The sequence below is a fragment of the Aythya marila genome (genome assembly GCF_965140915.1).
Source record: "Aythya marila genome assembly, chromosome: 7".
Lineage (NCBI taxonomy): Eukaryota > Metazoa > Chordata > Aves > Anseriformes > Anatidae > Aythya > Aythya marila.
The window spans coordinates 3,841,890-3,859,594 of NC_139048.1; the positions used below are offsets into that span (position 1 = coordinate 3,841,890).

The window sequence follows — 17,705 nt, forward strand, 5'->3', positions numbered from 1 at the left end:
AAGCTTTCAAAACGCTGCTTTCTGCAGGGGAGCTCTGAAGGCTCGTGTCAGCTGGAAATCAGGCAGCACATTCGCTGTGACCGTGAACCGAAGGAAGGAGGCGACGAGGAAGGAAAGGACTGGAGGTGGAGGAGGAAGATAGGGACCACGGATCAGGAGAGAGTCTGGGCAGCTTGTCAGTGTCTCTAGGAGAGATGATAGGACTGAGGAGGAAAAAAAAGTCCCTCTCAGGCCCTTAGCATGATGAACAGACTGGCAGATGTTGGCAGCGACCTCTGGCTCCATCTGGTCCTATCTGCTCCAGCAGGGCCGCCTAGAACAGGGTGCCCAGGGCCATTCCAAGCATCTTTGGGTCCATCCCTACCCACAAGTGATTCCTACCGCTGATTTTACCGATTCCTACACCGATTTCACCAAAATCTGTGTTCAGGTAGCATCGATGACCTTGCTGTTGTACTAAATCCAAATTGCTCAAACCCATTTCCTCTCATTTATATGCTGATTTTCTTTTTCTTTAAAAATGGTAGCGTGTAAAAACTGTAGTAGGCAGTTTTCCTGCCAAAGTTGCCATCATTTTCCCTCTGGGTGCTGCCAGGTGACTCCTGTGCTCTTTGGACAAGGGCACCTCCAGCTTTCTGTGTTGATGCCCGCTGATTCCTCGCGCCTTTCAGCTGCTGAGAGCTCCCCGTGGTGTTTGCATCGGGCGTCTCCGTTAGCTGTTTGCCTTCTGCCTGTTAAATTCTCATTACATATTTATCATGCTGTTGTAGCAAAGATGCCTAAAGCACAACCATGGGCAATATTTGGTCTCGGAGTCCCAAAAGAAGCTGCAAGAACATGTGCTTGCATGGTTAAACGTGTGCTGTACCTCCAGAGGAGGACTTGGACACAGTTTCCATGTCGCACTTGTTTTTATGAGAAAATTTGAAGCACTTGTGACTGAGAGACCAACCTCTCTTTGTAACTCGATGGTGAAATGTTTTAGCTTTGATCCCTGGTACTTTTTGTTAAGAGTAACGGTGTGAAGGCAAAGCTTTAAACCTTCCCAGCTGGAGTATATCCGGCATAAGGCAGCAGTGAATGCCCGTCCTGCTGCAGGGCAGCTGCTCGACTGCAGACCCGTGGCTCCGAGGGGCATTACTGCAGCTGCCAGAAATGACAGCCCTGCATGCGATACGAGAGCTGGTTTTATTCTCGCAGCAGAGCTCTTGATTTCTCCTTGCTGGTTGAGACCTTCTAGCAAATGCTCCTCTTTAAATGCTCCTCTTTAAAGATGACATTTGTCATCTCATTTAGAGATGCGGGGAGTCCTCTTTTACCACAGCAAATGCACTTGTGCTTTGAAAAAACCCTTCCTGGACTTGTGACATGACTAATCACCCCTGCTCTCAGCAGCCCCTGAGTTTCACGATACAGTCACTTTCTACAAAGCTACGTTTTAAAGCACGGCATCATTTAAAGCGGTGTCTCTTCGAAAGCACAGGAGCACGCAGTGGGGCTGTGGGCTGGAACCAGGGGCACTGCACAGGAAGATCTGAACTGGGCCCAGATGGTCCACGGGGTGTGGTGGGAGCTGTCAGGCTCCCAGGGCATGGTTCACCTCACATTGCACAAGTCCCCCCTTCAGACTCCATGCAGCACACCGGCAACACGCGGCGCTGAGGAGGGTGCTGAGCTTGCCCTTGCTTCTCCTTGCCCTGCTGGAGGAGCCAGGACAGGCAGCAGAGCTGTAGCTCCAGGAGTACAATTGGAGCCCACGGAATCAGCTCCTCAGCTAAATGCTCCCCGGGGCTGTGGCATTTCCTGACCCGGTGTGGTACAGACACTCACAGACAAAGCGTTTGCTCAAATAAACAATATATATTATAATAAATAATAATACGCAGCTTAATGGTGTCTGGGGCTGCCCAGGACACTGCGCCCGTGCAAAGCACCGTCCCAGCGGGCTGAATTAGCCCATCTGTTAGCAACCTGCAAGTGAGCAGGGCTGAGGTGTAACCGTACACGCTGTTGACAATGACTGAAAACCACAAACAAGTAAGAATCGTAATAGTTACAGGGCGATGTGTGAACATGAGTCACATCCCAGCGTCAGCTGCGAGCTATCTTCATCTCCTCCGACGAGCTCTGCTGGGTGCTGGAGAGGGCAGAGGGGGAGCCATGCTCTTCAGCCACCCCCCTTTTCTCACATTACTCCGTGTCTTCCTTCAAAACAAGCTCTCGTGTATGGACCCATCGTAGTTTTGCAGACCTATAAGCTGGCACCGCTGGGTGCTTTATTTTTAGCTCCAGGCAAGTCGCATCGTGTCTTCCCAAGGACACGAAAAGCAGCCACTAGACCAAGCACAGCAGAGGCAACCTCAAGGGTGGCACTCCCCATATCTTGTTTTTCCGTGGCCGAATGGCCACCTGCCTGCAGCAGAGCCCCCTGCACAGCTCCAGGACCTCACTTTCTGCCTCAGATCACCCCCAGCTGCGTGACCCCCTGCCTGAGCACACAGCCCTTCAAACATCTCCAGAGCACGAAAACCATGCTGGGGGCTAGCCAGCCGCTCAGGTTTGTTGGCTAAACTCACTCTTATCTACCTCTAAGCAGAGCAGAAAATGAGTGGCAGTAAATTAGCCTCCAGGTAAGCCCCGAGCAGCTGCAGGCCAGGCAGCAGGGCAGCGAAGCACAAATTGTTGCTTGTTTTGTGCTTGCAGGGCGCCGGCACAAGGTGCTGCCCCAGAGCAGCCGCTCCTGCGCCTGTTTACAGCAGGAGCCCCAGCCAGAAGGGAGATGAAATTTCAGATACTGAATCGTTTGCTTCCAGGGAGTTACATCAGCAGCTGATTTGGCCTGCTTCTTTCTTGTTTGTTTGCTTCTTTCTCCGAAACGAGTGCTCTGCTTTGGTTTGCTCGCAGCAGTTCCCCTTCTGCCGCGCCGCTCGCTGGGCTACTGCAGGGCTCCACCAGCCGGGATGACATTTAGCTACGGGAGGAAAACAGGCAGAGAAGAGGAACCCGCGTCTTAAAAAAGGAAACCTCGAGGGAAACCGCAATTGTGCAGCTGTCCCAGCTCTGCCACTTCTTGCAGCACATTTCGGCGGGCTCGTTAGCATTTTCGTGCAGAAATAAAGCAGTCAGCGAGCGGCGTGGTGCTCGTCGCCGCTGTCAAATGCTGAGCAGGATAACACGGCTTGGCATCCTGCGAGTGACAAGTGTTGGGAAATGCTGCTGCGCTCCAGCAGCTCCCATGACAGTTCTGCTGAGGAATTTTTACTCCTGCAACGTTACATTGGCACCGAGAAGAGGCCAGGAAGGATAAAAATAAACGCGAGCCTGCTTCCTGTCCCATTTTGTAAACTCTGCTCATCAGGCTGGGGTCTAGCAGGAGATGGAGGTGGGCCTGCCAGCTCCCCGGGACACCACGGGTGGCTGCAGCAAAGCAGGCACCGTGCAGGAGGCACACACACGCTGGAAACCCCTGCTGAACACCATGGGGATGTGAAGGAAGAGGGGAAGCAAAAGTGCAGCGCAAGCTGATGTGGTCACTAGCATCTTGATCTGCGAGATGCAAATTGCTTCCTCGCAGAAAGGTTGGCGATGTAGCCGCTGATCAGAGCTGGGCTGCTGCAGAAAAAGGGGTCCTTGGGTAGGGAGTGCAACTGGCAACACTGCCGGGTAATGCTACATTGCCTCACTAACCTGAGACTCACATCACAAACTTCTTTTTTCATTCTTTTTTTCATCCTTTTATTCTTTTTTTTCAGGACAGCACAGGAGCATGCATGCAGCGCCTAGCATGGCTATGCCCTGAGCACAATCTGCTTCCTCAAGGTTTATCAGGGTATCAATGGATACGTCAACCTGCTAATAAAAAAAAAATATATATATATATATAATTTCACTTGTAGACTAGAAACATTTAAAGCTACACATTCGGTACAACATGGCAGAGCTCCTTACTCCCCCCTGTGCTTTTCAGGTGTGTTTTCTCTCAGGTAGAACCTGCATTTCTAACAGCACCCAGGGACTTGACTGTGTGCAAACCTTTGGTCCGTTCAGTTCAGGAAGCAGAAATACTCCAACCAAAGATTGCTCTTTAGAGTCCAATGATAAAATCTTCTACTTCCAGTTTCACCACTTGTAGTCCAGTAATAAGGTATTCCCAGTGAATTTCTTTATTTTGCATGGCAGTTGGCTATATCCTATGATAAAAAGGGGCTGGCAGGATTACAACCCCCCATTACAGCAGCAAGAACTTACATCTTCTCCTAGGCCATTCACTCCTACAGCACCACAGTCTTAAATTGTAATTTCTGTCTCGACATTATGATAGACTGGGAAAAATTAAGGCTGCCATCAGATGAGCATATGCTAAGGAACTGCAGCATTAACTCCGAACTTCCTTCCCAAAGCTGATTCAAAGATTACAGTAACCCAAGTGTGGTCAAGACGCCGATATACACACGTGAAGCTCCTCACGTGGACAGAACAAACCGTGATTTGAACACATAATAAATGGTGACTAAGCCTATGCCTCCGGATTTGCTGCCATCAGCTATCACACCACACCAGGACTGACTTGCTGACACTAGATGTTAATAAACATTACTTAAGACACCACCATAAATTATAACGCACCATTTATAGTGCAAACACAGGTTGGAAACCTTTCCATTTAGCACTTGAAACAGGCTTAATTACCAGGACTGCGAGGCCATCCAAATGCCTCTGGTTCTCTTTCAGCACGAAGGGAGTGCCCCTGCGCGTTAGTTCTCATTCCGCACTCCTGGTATGCTCCATCAGGAGCCACGAAACACCAAGCTAATAAATTCGTTCATCTTGGCTGTGGTTAGCAATTCGGGGAACAAGAAAGCGAGGGTGGGAGGGATGCTGCTCCCATTTCAGGATCTTTGCAGAGCAGGAAGGTGTGCCCGTTTCTTTGCGAAAGGTGTCGTGATCTTTCATTTACTCTTACAGGCTGTGGCAGCTGTGAATTTATCCCTGGGTGGAAATTCGCTTCTAAGAATCGTTTAATAACCTCATTTAGGAGGTTGTTATGAAGACCCACCCCTGTTTTTCTGAATCCTTAGTCACTTGATGATGTCAGCCCGAAAGATCTTCCTCTGTCACGGCTTCTGTCTTGATCACATCTGGCAAGCCGATTTCCTTTAAAGCTCTAAAATTCCGTATGTTTTCTTCGATCAGATAAGAGGAGCAGATCACAAACCACTTTCTTACTAAAGTCAGGACAATTATTCTCAGTGGATAATTATAAAGTGGGGAAACCGAAGAAGGGCAACGTGAAGTAACCTGACCCAGTTCTCCCAGAGAGCAGTGGCAGAGCGAGCAGGAGATGGCAGCTGTCCCGGGCCCCTTTTATCCCTGCTCTATCTTTTACCTGTAGCATTATGAGAGGGCTCAGGGATGTTGCACAGGCCAGCAGGGCCAGCAGGTGCTTCTGTGAGGGGTCCTGGCTACACACCAGCCTTGGAAAGGTGACATGGAGAGATGCACACCACCACCTCTGGTTTATTTTTGAGTGCACAGCACAAACTCTGGTACAGTCAAGAGCCCAAACTCTGGATATCCACAGTAACCACTGCAAAGGCTTTCTGCTGAGCTCATTGCCTATAAATCAAACCCTGTAAATAACAGCAAGGAGAGAGGTGGGATTCTCCTGCCCTGTCACAAATCAAGCTGAAGCACTGAAAGCTGTTTCTGATTTTACAGGGAGACAGCTGGAAGAGCCTCAAAGTCATTTTTTCTCTGCTTTAACTTGCACACTGCAAAGAGGAACAAGAACATCAGGCGGCATTGCAGGATCAATAGTTATGGTGGAATTTATCGGTTTGATGTCAAGGCCAATTAGCTGCAAGTGGAATTAGCACATACCCTGTGCAGGAAGGCGAGTACGTGTTCTGCCCTAGATCGGAAAGATGTTGGCTACGAAGGTGCTCCACACAGGTGTGCACAGAAACATCTCAATTAGCACCACGTTTCCCAGCGCTGGAAAACCTAACGCTGCCTCCTCTCGGTCCACAGGAGCTCGCAGCACAGCCCTGATGTGCACAGTGTGGCAGGAAGGGGTGACTGAGGGTGGTGACACCCCCAGACCAGATCCGACGTGCCATCTGGACTGTACACACCTAAAAAAGGCTGCATTTGGCTAAGCAAACTACTCACCCCATGTTGGAGAACCCTGCTGGCTGAGATCAACTCAAAACGCCACCTTACCCCGACACCTTTCCATTACTGTCCTGACTCGTGACAAAAGAGGTTTTATTCCATGATTTACTGCTTTTTATGGGCTAGTGTACTCCATGCCTGGTTTGGCTACTGAGGAAGAGTTCAACGCTTATGTCCTGCTGGAAGATCGGGTGCTTCTGAGGAGAGGAACAAGTGCAGATGCAGAAGTGAGAAGACGCCAAACCTTGTCAAAATAAAAGGAATTGACTACACTAATTTTACTAAACTTTAAGATCCAAAAAATGAGAGAAAAAGGTGTTAATTTTCAGGACCTCTGGTGTAAGGTGGTGTTAAATTGAATGTTTTTGCACCAGCTTACTCCACACTTGCATCTCACCCTGGGAGTAGCCAGCACCAAGCCCTTGCAGAGCCCAGCTCCAGCCAAAAGTCTGAGAGCACAGGGAAGGAGGCAGCACTGCAGCTACACCAGCTCTCCACGCACACCCCTTCTGGACCTCAGCTCACCTGCAAGGCTTTCAGGACAAAGAGGACCTCTTCTTTTAGCTTATTCCCACCAAAAAAACGCAGAGAGTTACTCTGCAGCCTGTAACCTGCACACAAGCACTGCAGCCACTTTGAAATACAACAAACTTTACAGGAAGCCTTGGTGCACGTCATCTTTTGTGCTACGGTGTGTAACCCTTGGCGGGCAGCAGATCTCACGGATGTTGGTAGCAGCTGCAGCGACTCCTGCAATAAGGCACGCTGCCCCAAACGCACCACAGATGACACTCTGCCAGCCAGGGTCATCATCTAGATGAGAATGGAGGCTTACAACAGAATCCCTTGGACCTACAGAACGACATGCACGAGTTATCCCCCAAATTGTTGCAAAAACAGCCTGAGCTCCAGCCTGTAGTTGTAGCTACTACTGGAGTAATTGTACTAACAGTGCCATCCAGAGGTACTTGAGCGCAGTGCACACCTCTGTGTCAGCAAGAAATACAAGGCAGGACCTACGTACCAACATCAGACTTAAAACCAGTCATGAAATAATTATATTTTCTGTTAATTTTAATTTCTTCTATCGACTTTTATCCATATGCTTTTTTTCAGTCTCTTTCAATACTCACTGTGTCTTTTAATTTCCCACGTATGCTAAATGAATCGCTCTTAAAAACATACACATCTCTAGCCTCTTGGGAAAAAAAAATATTTTATCTTACTCAAAATTGGTAACAATAGGACTGGCACCACATGCTCAATTTTGAGACACTCACCTGTATTTCATTGCCACATGGTAATATTTTGGATACCGGCAATTGAGCATTGAAACAGGACATTTAACAATGGAAAATAATCTTTTTTTTTTTTTCCTCATCTGTAACAGCTGTGACCTCCTTTCAGATTTGAAATTATGGCTGAAGCTTGATACGAGAAAAGGCTTTTCAAACATACGATTATATACATTTGTGTGTGTGTGTGCATGTTCATATCTATACACAAAGATGTGTGCCAACTGCCTGAGAGCTTTCGGCGCAGCATCACCTGTGCCTTATTTTTACAGTGGGCCCCGTATGTCACAGGAGATGTTTGCTGAGCAGCAAGAGCCGAATTTACCTCTGTTTTCAGAGATAGCTCCTTCACTGATACTCGTATCTGTGCGACATTAAGACGTGGAGTCACAGAATGCTGTCTGGTGATCGAAATCAGAGAAAAACCAAGTGCTGAATCCTAATTCTTTCCTTTAGGCAGTTAATGGGATTACACAGATCACAGATAAATAACCCCAACAGCACAAACCATATACTTTCTTTCCCCCAAATCATCACTTACCGGTCCATGGGAATTATTTTACTAACTTACATAAGGTAAAATTGAGAGAGAAAAACCACTTGATAACTAACAAAACAGCATTTCAGACAGCCTATTGCAAGCACCATTCCCACTTGTTGTATCTCTCCCCCAAAATTGTTATTTTACAGTCTTAATATCTGAAAATGAAGAAAAACTACAAATATAAATGATGTCAGATTACAAATGCTGTTACTGAACCATGCCTACTGCAAAGAGGTATGGCTAAAAGGAGATTTTGAGTGTTATGCAGTCCAAATGTTAAACGTACGGAGCGATGTCTGCATTGCATTTGGAGTCACCTTGAGCCAACTTCAAGCCTTATCTTTCCTGCGCAGCAGATAGTGGCTTAATTTTCCACTGGGCACCCCTGGCGTGTGCCATGTTTGTAAGTGCACTCAGGTCAGCTATCAAGAGCTACAAGGAGCAGCTATTGATAGCTCTTTGGTCAATGAACGCACAGGATCATGCAGCCACCTGCACACAGAGAGGTTTGAAAGGCCAAGGTGAGCAAGCCTGCAGAAACCCACTCTGTTTAAGATGGGAAGCAGAGAAACAGCTTTCACATTCCAGACTTCTCAGAGCTGAATGTGTATCTAGAGAAAATAGGAGACATATGGAGTCCTTCAGAAAGCTGTGAGAGATGACCCACAGAGATCACTGAGTGGATGTCTAATTTTACATCTTGACTCTGCTACAAGTTTCAGACGCATCTGATATCAAGTGTACAACACTTACACATGGTAGTAAAAAAAAAGCAAAACCCAACGAAACACACTAGCTCAATGCACGAAATGTGATACATAATTATAGCAGTAATTAAGCAGAAAATATTTCTTGAAAAGATCAAAGAAAACAAGCCTCTCTCATGCTGCCACTTTCATACAGAGTCTTCTCTCAAAACGCATTTTGCAAATGAAAATGTCAGCATCCACCCAAGCCTAATGGCTGCCCAGGGAAGTAGTCGTTCAGTCAACAAATGGAAGTGTACGTTAATGGCAAATGTCTACCACCAACAGGAAAAGATCTGGAAAAGGCATGGAAAAAAAATCAGGTCTCGTGCATTCATTTTGAAGCGCTATTCAGCAGGTGTACCAGGTTCCAAACCACACCTCCTTTTCTTTTAGAAATGAATGAATTGTATGAAAATTAAGAGCACCGTGTAGTTCAGCAAAAAGGAAAGTGCAAAAATCATTGCCTACAGTCATTTTCCCTCTTTCCATGGTTAACCTGGTGGATCACAGAGTGTAGAGCGTGCACTGACCTGTACTTCCCTGTCCGCACTTGCACAGCTCTCATCCCGCACTGCTGGGCACCTCCGACATCACTCACAATATCATCTCCAATCATGATGGCCTGTCAAAGCAATGAAATACAGAAAAACTGGTGTCAAGTCAATTTTATTTCTGCCATGCTTCACATTCCTTTGACATAATAAACAGCTTGATTTGATGTTTAATGCTGCCATCAGACAAATTAAACAAGATAATATTGTCATCATATTGATTAGAAGTCAGCCTACCTTGACTATAACTCATGCTATAGCTCCTTGAGCAATACACTAGTGCAGTATACACCCGTACAATTTGTAATCCATCACAAAAACCAAAGTGATTTGGCACACAATTCAGACAAAACGTTGATTTTTGTAAAGTTATCCCTATTATGTTCCTAGTCATGCATTTATGTTAGCCTTAATGTAAACTGTTTGGATTGTACCTTTTTAAAAAGTTTCCTTAAAATTGATATTTTAAAAGCTAGTCAAAAACTTGTGATCACCATAACATGTAACTCATTTTCAGGTAGTCACAAAAATTTGGGAAGTCTTCTGTCAGTGTAACATCTGATTGATTGATTTTTGCACTGTGGGACATGGTACGGACAGGCACAGCACAGTTTGTGTTACGGTCACCTGAAATCTATGCAAATCCCAACAACCTCAGCTAAGCAGGTTACCAAAACAGGTAACTGAGAAGAAACTTTTCGGCTGGGCTGAGGGGATTTGGCTGCATGTCTGAAAAAAAAAAGTAGTGTGCATGCTCACTTCATTCACACCTGTGCCTACAAAATTTCAAGTGCTTTCTACCATTCTGCAATGAAAGTTATTGCTCTTACTCTTCAAATTTCAAAATGGTTGTGGGTTTTCATTTCATAATTTCGACAAAAAAAAAAAAAAAGCAGCACATGATCTACAACTAACAAGAAACAAAGAAAAATAAAATCGGCTTTCAACATCCCAAAGGCACCCCAGGGTACCCTGCAGAGAAGAGAGGCAGCACCTAAAGCTGGGGGGAACACATCAGCTCTGAAAACACAGGATCTAGTTTATCTATCAAATTTTAATATGGGATTGTTCAAAGTTGAATTTTGTTTAAAATACGTTCATTAGCTGTATTTTCCTCTTGCTGAACAGCCCCCTACTACGTAAACTTTACTGCCAGGCTTTCACAACAACAGTATGCCTTGCACAATGTTAGGAGGAATTCCTGCCTGAACTGCTCTGCTCCTTCCATAGGCTTTTGATAACTGATTATTTTCATGTTTGCACATCGGACACAAGGAATCGCTAAGCAAACTGTTGCTTATTAAAGAAATTGTACATTTTGAGCCTAGGGTCTGTTACTACGGGTCCTCGTCCTGCCTGGGGGCTGGGGAGGGTCAGAAGGGCCATTGGCAATGGGGGCAGGACTGCCCTGGGTGGCAGCTTTCCAGATCCAGGGAGAAAGTCTCAGAACATGCCCAAAGCCCTATCTAAGCAGGACATTTGGAAAGCATTCATGCACCTAACTGTGCTGTGTACAGGAATACCTGGAACAGCTCCGGCTGATAAAACACAAATCCTCCTTTGTGTAACACATCGGGTACAGCACACGGGATTATATAGAGCAGTTAGCAACCCAGTTCATCTTTCCTGCTGTTTTTAAATACCATCCACGTGAGGGATTATCATCACCCTCCGGCGAGGGGATGCAATAGGCCATCCCTGCAGGTCAAGGCTCATTTGTCCAGCTCCACGCCGGAGCAGCTCATTTTGCAGTGCTTTATCTGTGCACACGCTGGCTTCATTCTGCCTAGGAGCAACACGGCTGCGATCACACTTGAAGAGCTCTTTGAAGGAGCGAGGAGATGGAAAGGCTCGTGGGAACACGGGCACAGCTCGGGAAAACGTGTCCATAAGGAAAGAGCAGCAGGAGGCTGTGGGACAGGCAGTGCTGCCTTTCGAGCTCCCTGCTCACAAACTGCTTCAAAGCCAGCACGTGATGGAGAGCTTGATCTTTTTCATCCTTATTTACTGGCCCATTATCCTTATCCACTCTGCTCACAGAAATGCACGTGTTCTTGTTAAGATACCTGATGCAAGATCCCCTGTAGGCAGCCCGCTTTTCCCTACCACTCCAGCATGAAATGGGGGAAAATGAAGGGTTAATTTGATGTAATTAGTAAATAAAGCGCATATAAACAGAGGAAGAAAACAGGTTAGTGGGAACGATTACGTTTCTCAAAACAGCTTGGGGGAAAATAGGTAATAGGAGTTGGCTGGGAGCAGTTTGCCAGATTTTGTCCTTTTTTCCCCTCCTCTCATCTGTGCATCCTCTGTTTTCAGTCCTGGGTTCCTCTGAAAGGAGGAAAGGGCAGCGCTGGGTGGCTCAGCAGGCCCTCCAAAGCCTCCAGAGGGGAAGCTTGCTCAGCTGGGCTGTATTTCACTCCATCCAGACAAGTTTTCCTGCAAGACACCCAGCAGCCCTGCAAGTGCAGCTGCACATGAGCAGCGATGCCTGTCCAGGCCAGCTTGTGGCATACGCATACCAAAATGTACTCCAGCCCCCAGGGGATTTCACAGATTTACTATCGGTGAAGGGCAATAATCACTAAAGGAGGAGCAATTATTCCCAAATCATTAAGGATTTAAAAAATCATTGGCAAGAAGATAGAGGTCAAAAGGTGCACTGTCAGGGGAAATAAAAAAAACTCTACCTGTCAAACCTGGGTTTAACTTCCTCTCTGACTGCAATATGGCAAGAAGAGAAAGATATAAAACTGAAAGGTCATACACCCACCAAAAGCTAGAATGAAAAGATCCCCATTTGTGCTCACAATTTACATGGGGATCACACCATTAATCTGTGCAATTAGTCCCTGGAAGTTGCTTCTTTTTGATCAGCTACAAAAAGACAAAAAGAAGGACAAAAACGCATTGAGATGATCTCTCTGGTTTTCCGAAAATCATCAAAGAATTAAGCCGAGTGTAATTTACATTTTTCCTGGTCTGTGTAGCTGGTGAGAGATGGTGTGCGTGGTTGTGTGCAAGCGATACACAAAGCACACGTGTGCCAGAGCTGAGGGAAGCCGTGGCTACTCAGCTGTCCCCATCAAACCTAACCCAGAGCAGCAGTGATAATGGAGGAGATGAACACGAGCTCTAAGGATTCAGGGCACAACACGATCCCAGCTGGACAAATCCTCTCACCTGCTAACACAGACAGCTTCAGAGATGGGTGAAGGGGAACCTTTGCTATTTTTTCCTCTGCAAACAGAGTTTTAGTATTCATTAAAAAAATATCATAGAAACATGTTTGATCGGAAAAGGAACTTCAAGAGTATTTAACACAGTGAATGTTTCTAGAGTTGAAAATATTTATGCCTAAGCAGGTTTTTGCTACAGGCTTAACAGCAAAGTTAAAGGTGCCAAGGATGTAAAGAAATAAAGCACATACACAAAATCCTGATTAAAATTAAAGACGCTTTACACAATGAATATGACACATTCATTTTTCTCCCCGTGGCAATCTCCTAGGCTTCAGGACCCCGTATTCCTGTTAATTGTACTTCTATCCAGGAACTACTGGCTGTGCAAACCACGAGCACACGCGAGGCACCACACGTGGCCTCCGACCTGGCAGAATTTGTAGTGCAAGGCAGGTGAAACACAGAAATACACCAAACCTCCAGGGCAGATTCCAAAAACCCCAGAACCAGCTGAGTTTAAATACGCTTTCAGCAGGATTCAACGCTTGAAACTTCACGTGGCTGCTCAGCTCTTCTCTCCAAGATGGAAAATATTCCCTGTCAGCACCAGGAGCAGGGCAGGGCTGGCCGGCACGGTGAGCTGTGTGAGGGTGACCTGCCTGTGCTCTCACGCACCGCTACCTCCCCCCTGGGCCGGGCAGCTGGCCGAAATGGGACCTGGTTAACTACCAGCACTTTATGCACTCGAGTATAACCTGCCATAACTCCCGGTGAGGCTGGACAATTTGCTACAGACAGAACTTTTTATGATTATATAAAAGTACGGCAGCCTTAACGTTATTTAGGTTTTATTGTAAAGCTGTAAAAATCATCCACTGTTACAGCCGCCTTAAAACACATGAATTAGGTATTTCGGTAACCTTTAAGATGTGTTATTCTTTGTCGTATTACTGAATCATAAGACAGGTCTGGTTACCTCTAAGAGGTTTAAATTTCCAATCTATTAAAGTAATACTGGCAATCTGTTATTTCTAGGCCATTGAGGAAAGGTTAAAATGAAAATTGGACTTCAGGGAGTTCCTCCTGGTCTAAGTGCAGGTTGAAAACATCTCAGTAGCAGAAGGTAAAGTCAGGGTCTCGGTAAGAAGCAGTTACCCAGGGAAATGACTGGTGATAACTTTATTGATTAAAGCAGCTTGAGAAATTTAAGATTTGCCACTGTCTAGCATTACTGCGGTGAGACAGCTTTATTAAAAAGCTATTTTTCATTAGAAGTCAGGTAAAAGAAAATTGTAATGTTTTCAGATGCGCAGCTCATCCGAAATGGTTTAATGGTGGTATGGATTAAACGCATTCCACAGGTGGAATAAATTACTGGTAAACATTTTATAAAAGTAAAGGCAAGTGAAGCCACTGCTCATCTTGTCATTACAAGCACAGAGAAGTAAAGCTCATTTGGGAGACAGATTAAAACCTCACAGGGTGCACTACTAAGGACCTTACTGCACTGCACATACCGCGTTTTTATTATTATGCATGACCAACCAACACAACCTGCAAATCCGTCTCGAAAGAACATTAAAGCTGCAAGGTTAAGCACTCAAAAGTTACGAAAATACACTACAATTAAGACGGTGTGCTCTTCTGTAATTTGTTCCTCCCACACGTATTCTTCATGGTCTAGTTTTTAATTACAGCAGCGAGCCCTGGTTTTCCATTGCCGAGAACACCGACAAGGCACCCGGGGCCATTATGCAGTGGTGCCTACTGCAGACCTGCTGGTGAGGTGTGTGTGTCCTTCATCTTCATTCTCTGTGTAAGAAAAATTACACCTACAGACCAGACCTGTTGTTAGAAACTGGTGGCATTTCATACTAGAAACTATCTGGGAAGAAAATGTCTGTCAAAATATAAAGCTAGTTACTAATAGCACTGTGAAAATCTAGCAAAGGTTGAATAAATAATAATCTCTCCAAGGGCTATAACCACTTTTCTGTACCCAAACCAATCCTCCTGAAGTTAACAAGAACCAGCCCCCAAGGCTCACCCTATGGGACCATTTTTAAACCAGGCTGGTGATGCATTAAATCATCTGCTCAAATTTGGTTCTCTGGGGCAATGGGAAACAAGAAACTCATTGAGAAATGGGGTGTGGTGTTGCAGCCCAGCGTGGAAACACATCCCTGTGATGATGTTCTCCCACAGTGGCAGGGGCTGACACAGTGGCAAGGTGGCAAAACAAAGCTTGAGGACAACTGCGCTGTCCTGCCTAAGGACAAGGGAAACTAATGTCAATACGCAGGGCCTCAAAACAGAAAACCCCAAAAGAGCACACTGTTCATTCCTTATACAAGCAGAAAGAAAACACAAACCTTAATACCTCTGATTTAGAGGCATAAAATTCAAGGGCTGAGCTCTGTGTGTTTTGTTTTGTTTTTCTCTGTTCTTTTTTTTTTTTTTTCAGCTACCTTTTTCTTGAAATGCCATTCGGTTTCTGAAATGGATTTTTTTGGTTTGTTGGTTGGATGAATGGATTGAGTAATTGCTCAATACCTAGCATATTTTGCTCAGGCTGAGCTATCTTGTTACTGGGAAGATATTGACAAACTGAAGGGAGTACAGAAAAGAGCACTGCAGCAGGTTAGGGTGCAGAGCGACTGGATCACAAGGAAAGTTGCTGAGAGCTAAACACAGTTTATTTTGGTTGTTACCTGGACTAAAACTAGAAATAAGGATACAGAGTTTCAATGGGAAGCATCTCAACAAATCTCAGAAAAAGCTGCCAGCTCATGAGATCTACTAGAGGATGTGAGCACTGTCCCTCAGGTACTTAAAGAAGCCCAGTTGTTTGCTCACTGAAAACCACTCTGCACAAAACACTGATCAACATGGAGCAGGAAACACTCCTGCATGGGGAAGGAGAGGGATTAGATGGCCTGCAAGGTCTTTTCCATCTTCCCATTCTATAATAAAGTAAGACCCAAGCACATAGTGAATTACAGGGCCGTAATTTCTTCTCCAGGCTCCACGGACCTACAAGCCACCCAAACTTCACTCCTGTTGTTTACGATGTCACCAAAAGCCCGTGATGGAGTTATTGCCTTGTAATTCACTGTCGTCTGTTAGTCATCTCATACTCATCCTTATGTCCTGTGCGACACGACAACAAATCAATAAAGAGGGCACAACTACAGGGAGGAAAAAAAAAAAAAAAGGGGGGCCGTGCTAAGTAAGCAGGGAACATCACACACTCGGTGTGTTTCTGGAAAGCCTGATGAAACCAGTAACATGAGAAGAGTTTTGGGGTCAGACAGTGCCTCTGTTACTTCTGTCTTTTCCCCCTTTACTGTACTAAATAAATAAATAAATAAATAAATACATAAAAATAAAATGTGACAGCAAAGGAAATAACATTTTAGCTGCAATTCCACCAGGCTGCAGCCTTCACGGCACCTGTTACGTTGTGAAGCACACCATCTTCCCTAATTCCTTGGGAAACCTGACCTTTATTCCTTTGTATTGGTTTCCTTAGTCTCCAAATAAAGGAATTCTCAACAGAAGTACACGTGGTTTACAATGAAGGTGAATAAGAAGGCTCATCACAAGAACACAAGCAAAGGCAGAAACCACATTAGGGAAATTAGGATGGAAAACTAAAGTAGGTAAAGATACAGATGGTAAAAGTCAGAGCAAACAGAAGAGAATGAAAAGGGAAACAGGAAATGGTCAAAAAAAACCCTCAGGACAGCACAGAAGTTCTGAGGAAAGATAATGCCATGCCTTCCAGGAGGGTAGGAAGTGCACGCAAGGCAGAAAATATTCAACAGACCCCAACCTGCTACCATTTATCCTCTTGACTCTCAGTCCTTCTCATTATTTGATAGAATGGGTAAAACATTTTTGTGGCACAGTCAACAGTCATGGCATCAGCAACATTACCTCCTGTGGCGGAAGTCCCATTTCTGCGAGGGCTGACTCAAAAAATGCTTTTGCTGGTTTTCCCACTACCTCAGCTTCAACATCACAGGCATACTGGGAAAAAAAAAAAAAAAAAAAAAAAAGAGACAAATAATGCTATATAGATCAGAAAAGGATTTGTTCAACTCTGTAATTCCAGTCAATTGTATAAGAAGTATGTGATTATTGATCTCTGCCCTTAAATAACACAATGGATTAGCAGATGAAGATAGCTATCTGATGGTTTGGATAATGGGAGGGTTCAATGCTCTCTGTCAGAACAGAAAGTCATCCTGAAACATCTCAAGTTACAAATCTGTTTCATTCTCCATCACGGCAGCAGTCTTCCTAGCCAGTTCCAGTATCACTCATTTTGGTAAGAGCATCACTCTTACAGAAATAACAAATATCCTTCACATGAAACGATCAAAAGTATTGGGAGTAGTGAGTATATTCCCCTACTTTGCTTCCTTCTCTGAATTCACTCTGTATTTACTTTTCTAAAATCTCTCTGCAAGCCTGTAAAAAGAAGGATAATGATTCTCTCATTCTCTCACCCTTAGGTTGGCTTATCTATTGGGTTCCAGTTATGCACAGACTTAATCAGGCTTAAACACAGGACTACACATAAGAATCTTGCTGAATAAGGGGTTTATGCTGTAAGCTGTTAAGGGCAAGAGCTGCGTTAAATGCTATGCCAAACATAAACAGTTTTTCTTGGATATCTTGCAGAAAACATACTGTGTTTTTTCTTTTCTGACTCCTCCTTTCAAGGGCCTCACTTCCAGTAAAGGTACCATGATGGTAAAAGTTCCCGTTTTAAATACAGAAAAAGTGAATAATATAAATCCAACCATCTTTAGAATGCAGCAAATGAGTTTCAGTCTGTGGAAACTTCCTCTACCAAGGTGAGTAATTACAGAAGACGACCCATATTTACACCAGTTACTCTTTAACAAGGTGCACAGAGCGAGTAAGCATAAAGCAAGCTATAAAATACCTCTAATGCCTTCATATATGCTCCAACATCAAGTTTCAGGCCATCAGTTTCTTTATAGTAGCGTCTGGAAATGAAAGTGATAAAGTTCCAATGAAATGAAAGTGTTGGCAGTTAAAGAAAGTACATTTTATTATTTCTGTGCCTATATAGGTGTCCATATGGCTGCACCGAAAAGGCAAGTCATCAGAAACTCTGAAGCCTTAATTTAGCACCAGGAATTAAGTAAAGGACAGGCTAAGTACTGTGCAGTGCT

The 17,705-nt window shown here is 45.0% G+C and overlaps 1 protein-coding gene across 1 annotated transcript in view; it reads right to left on the minus strand.

Annotated features, from left to right (window-relative positions):
* The window catches only part of LHPP (phospholysine phosphohistidine inorganic pyrophosphate phosphatase), a 63,804-nt gene that overhangs the window by 33,213 nt on the left and 12,886 nt on the right, over positions 1-17,705 (minus strand). Inside the window, exons 4-6 of the mRNA XM_082764838.1 lie at positions 17,453-17,516; positions 16,435-16,527; positions 9,293-9,384 (exon numbers count right to left, since the gene is read on the minus strand). Coding sequence (XP_082620964.1) covers positions 9,293-9,384; positions 16,435-16,527; positions 17,453-17,516 — 249 coding nt within the window. The remainder of the gene's footprint in view (positions 1-9,292; positions 9,385-16,434; positions 16,528-17,452; positions 17,517-17,705) is intronic.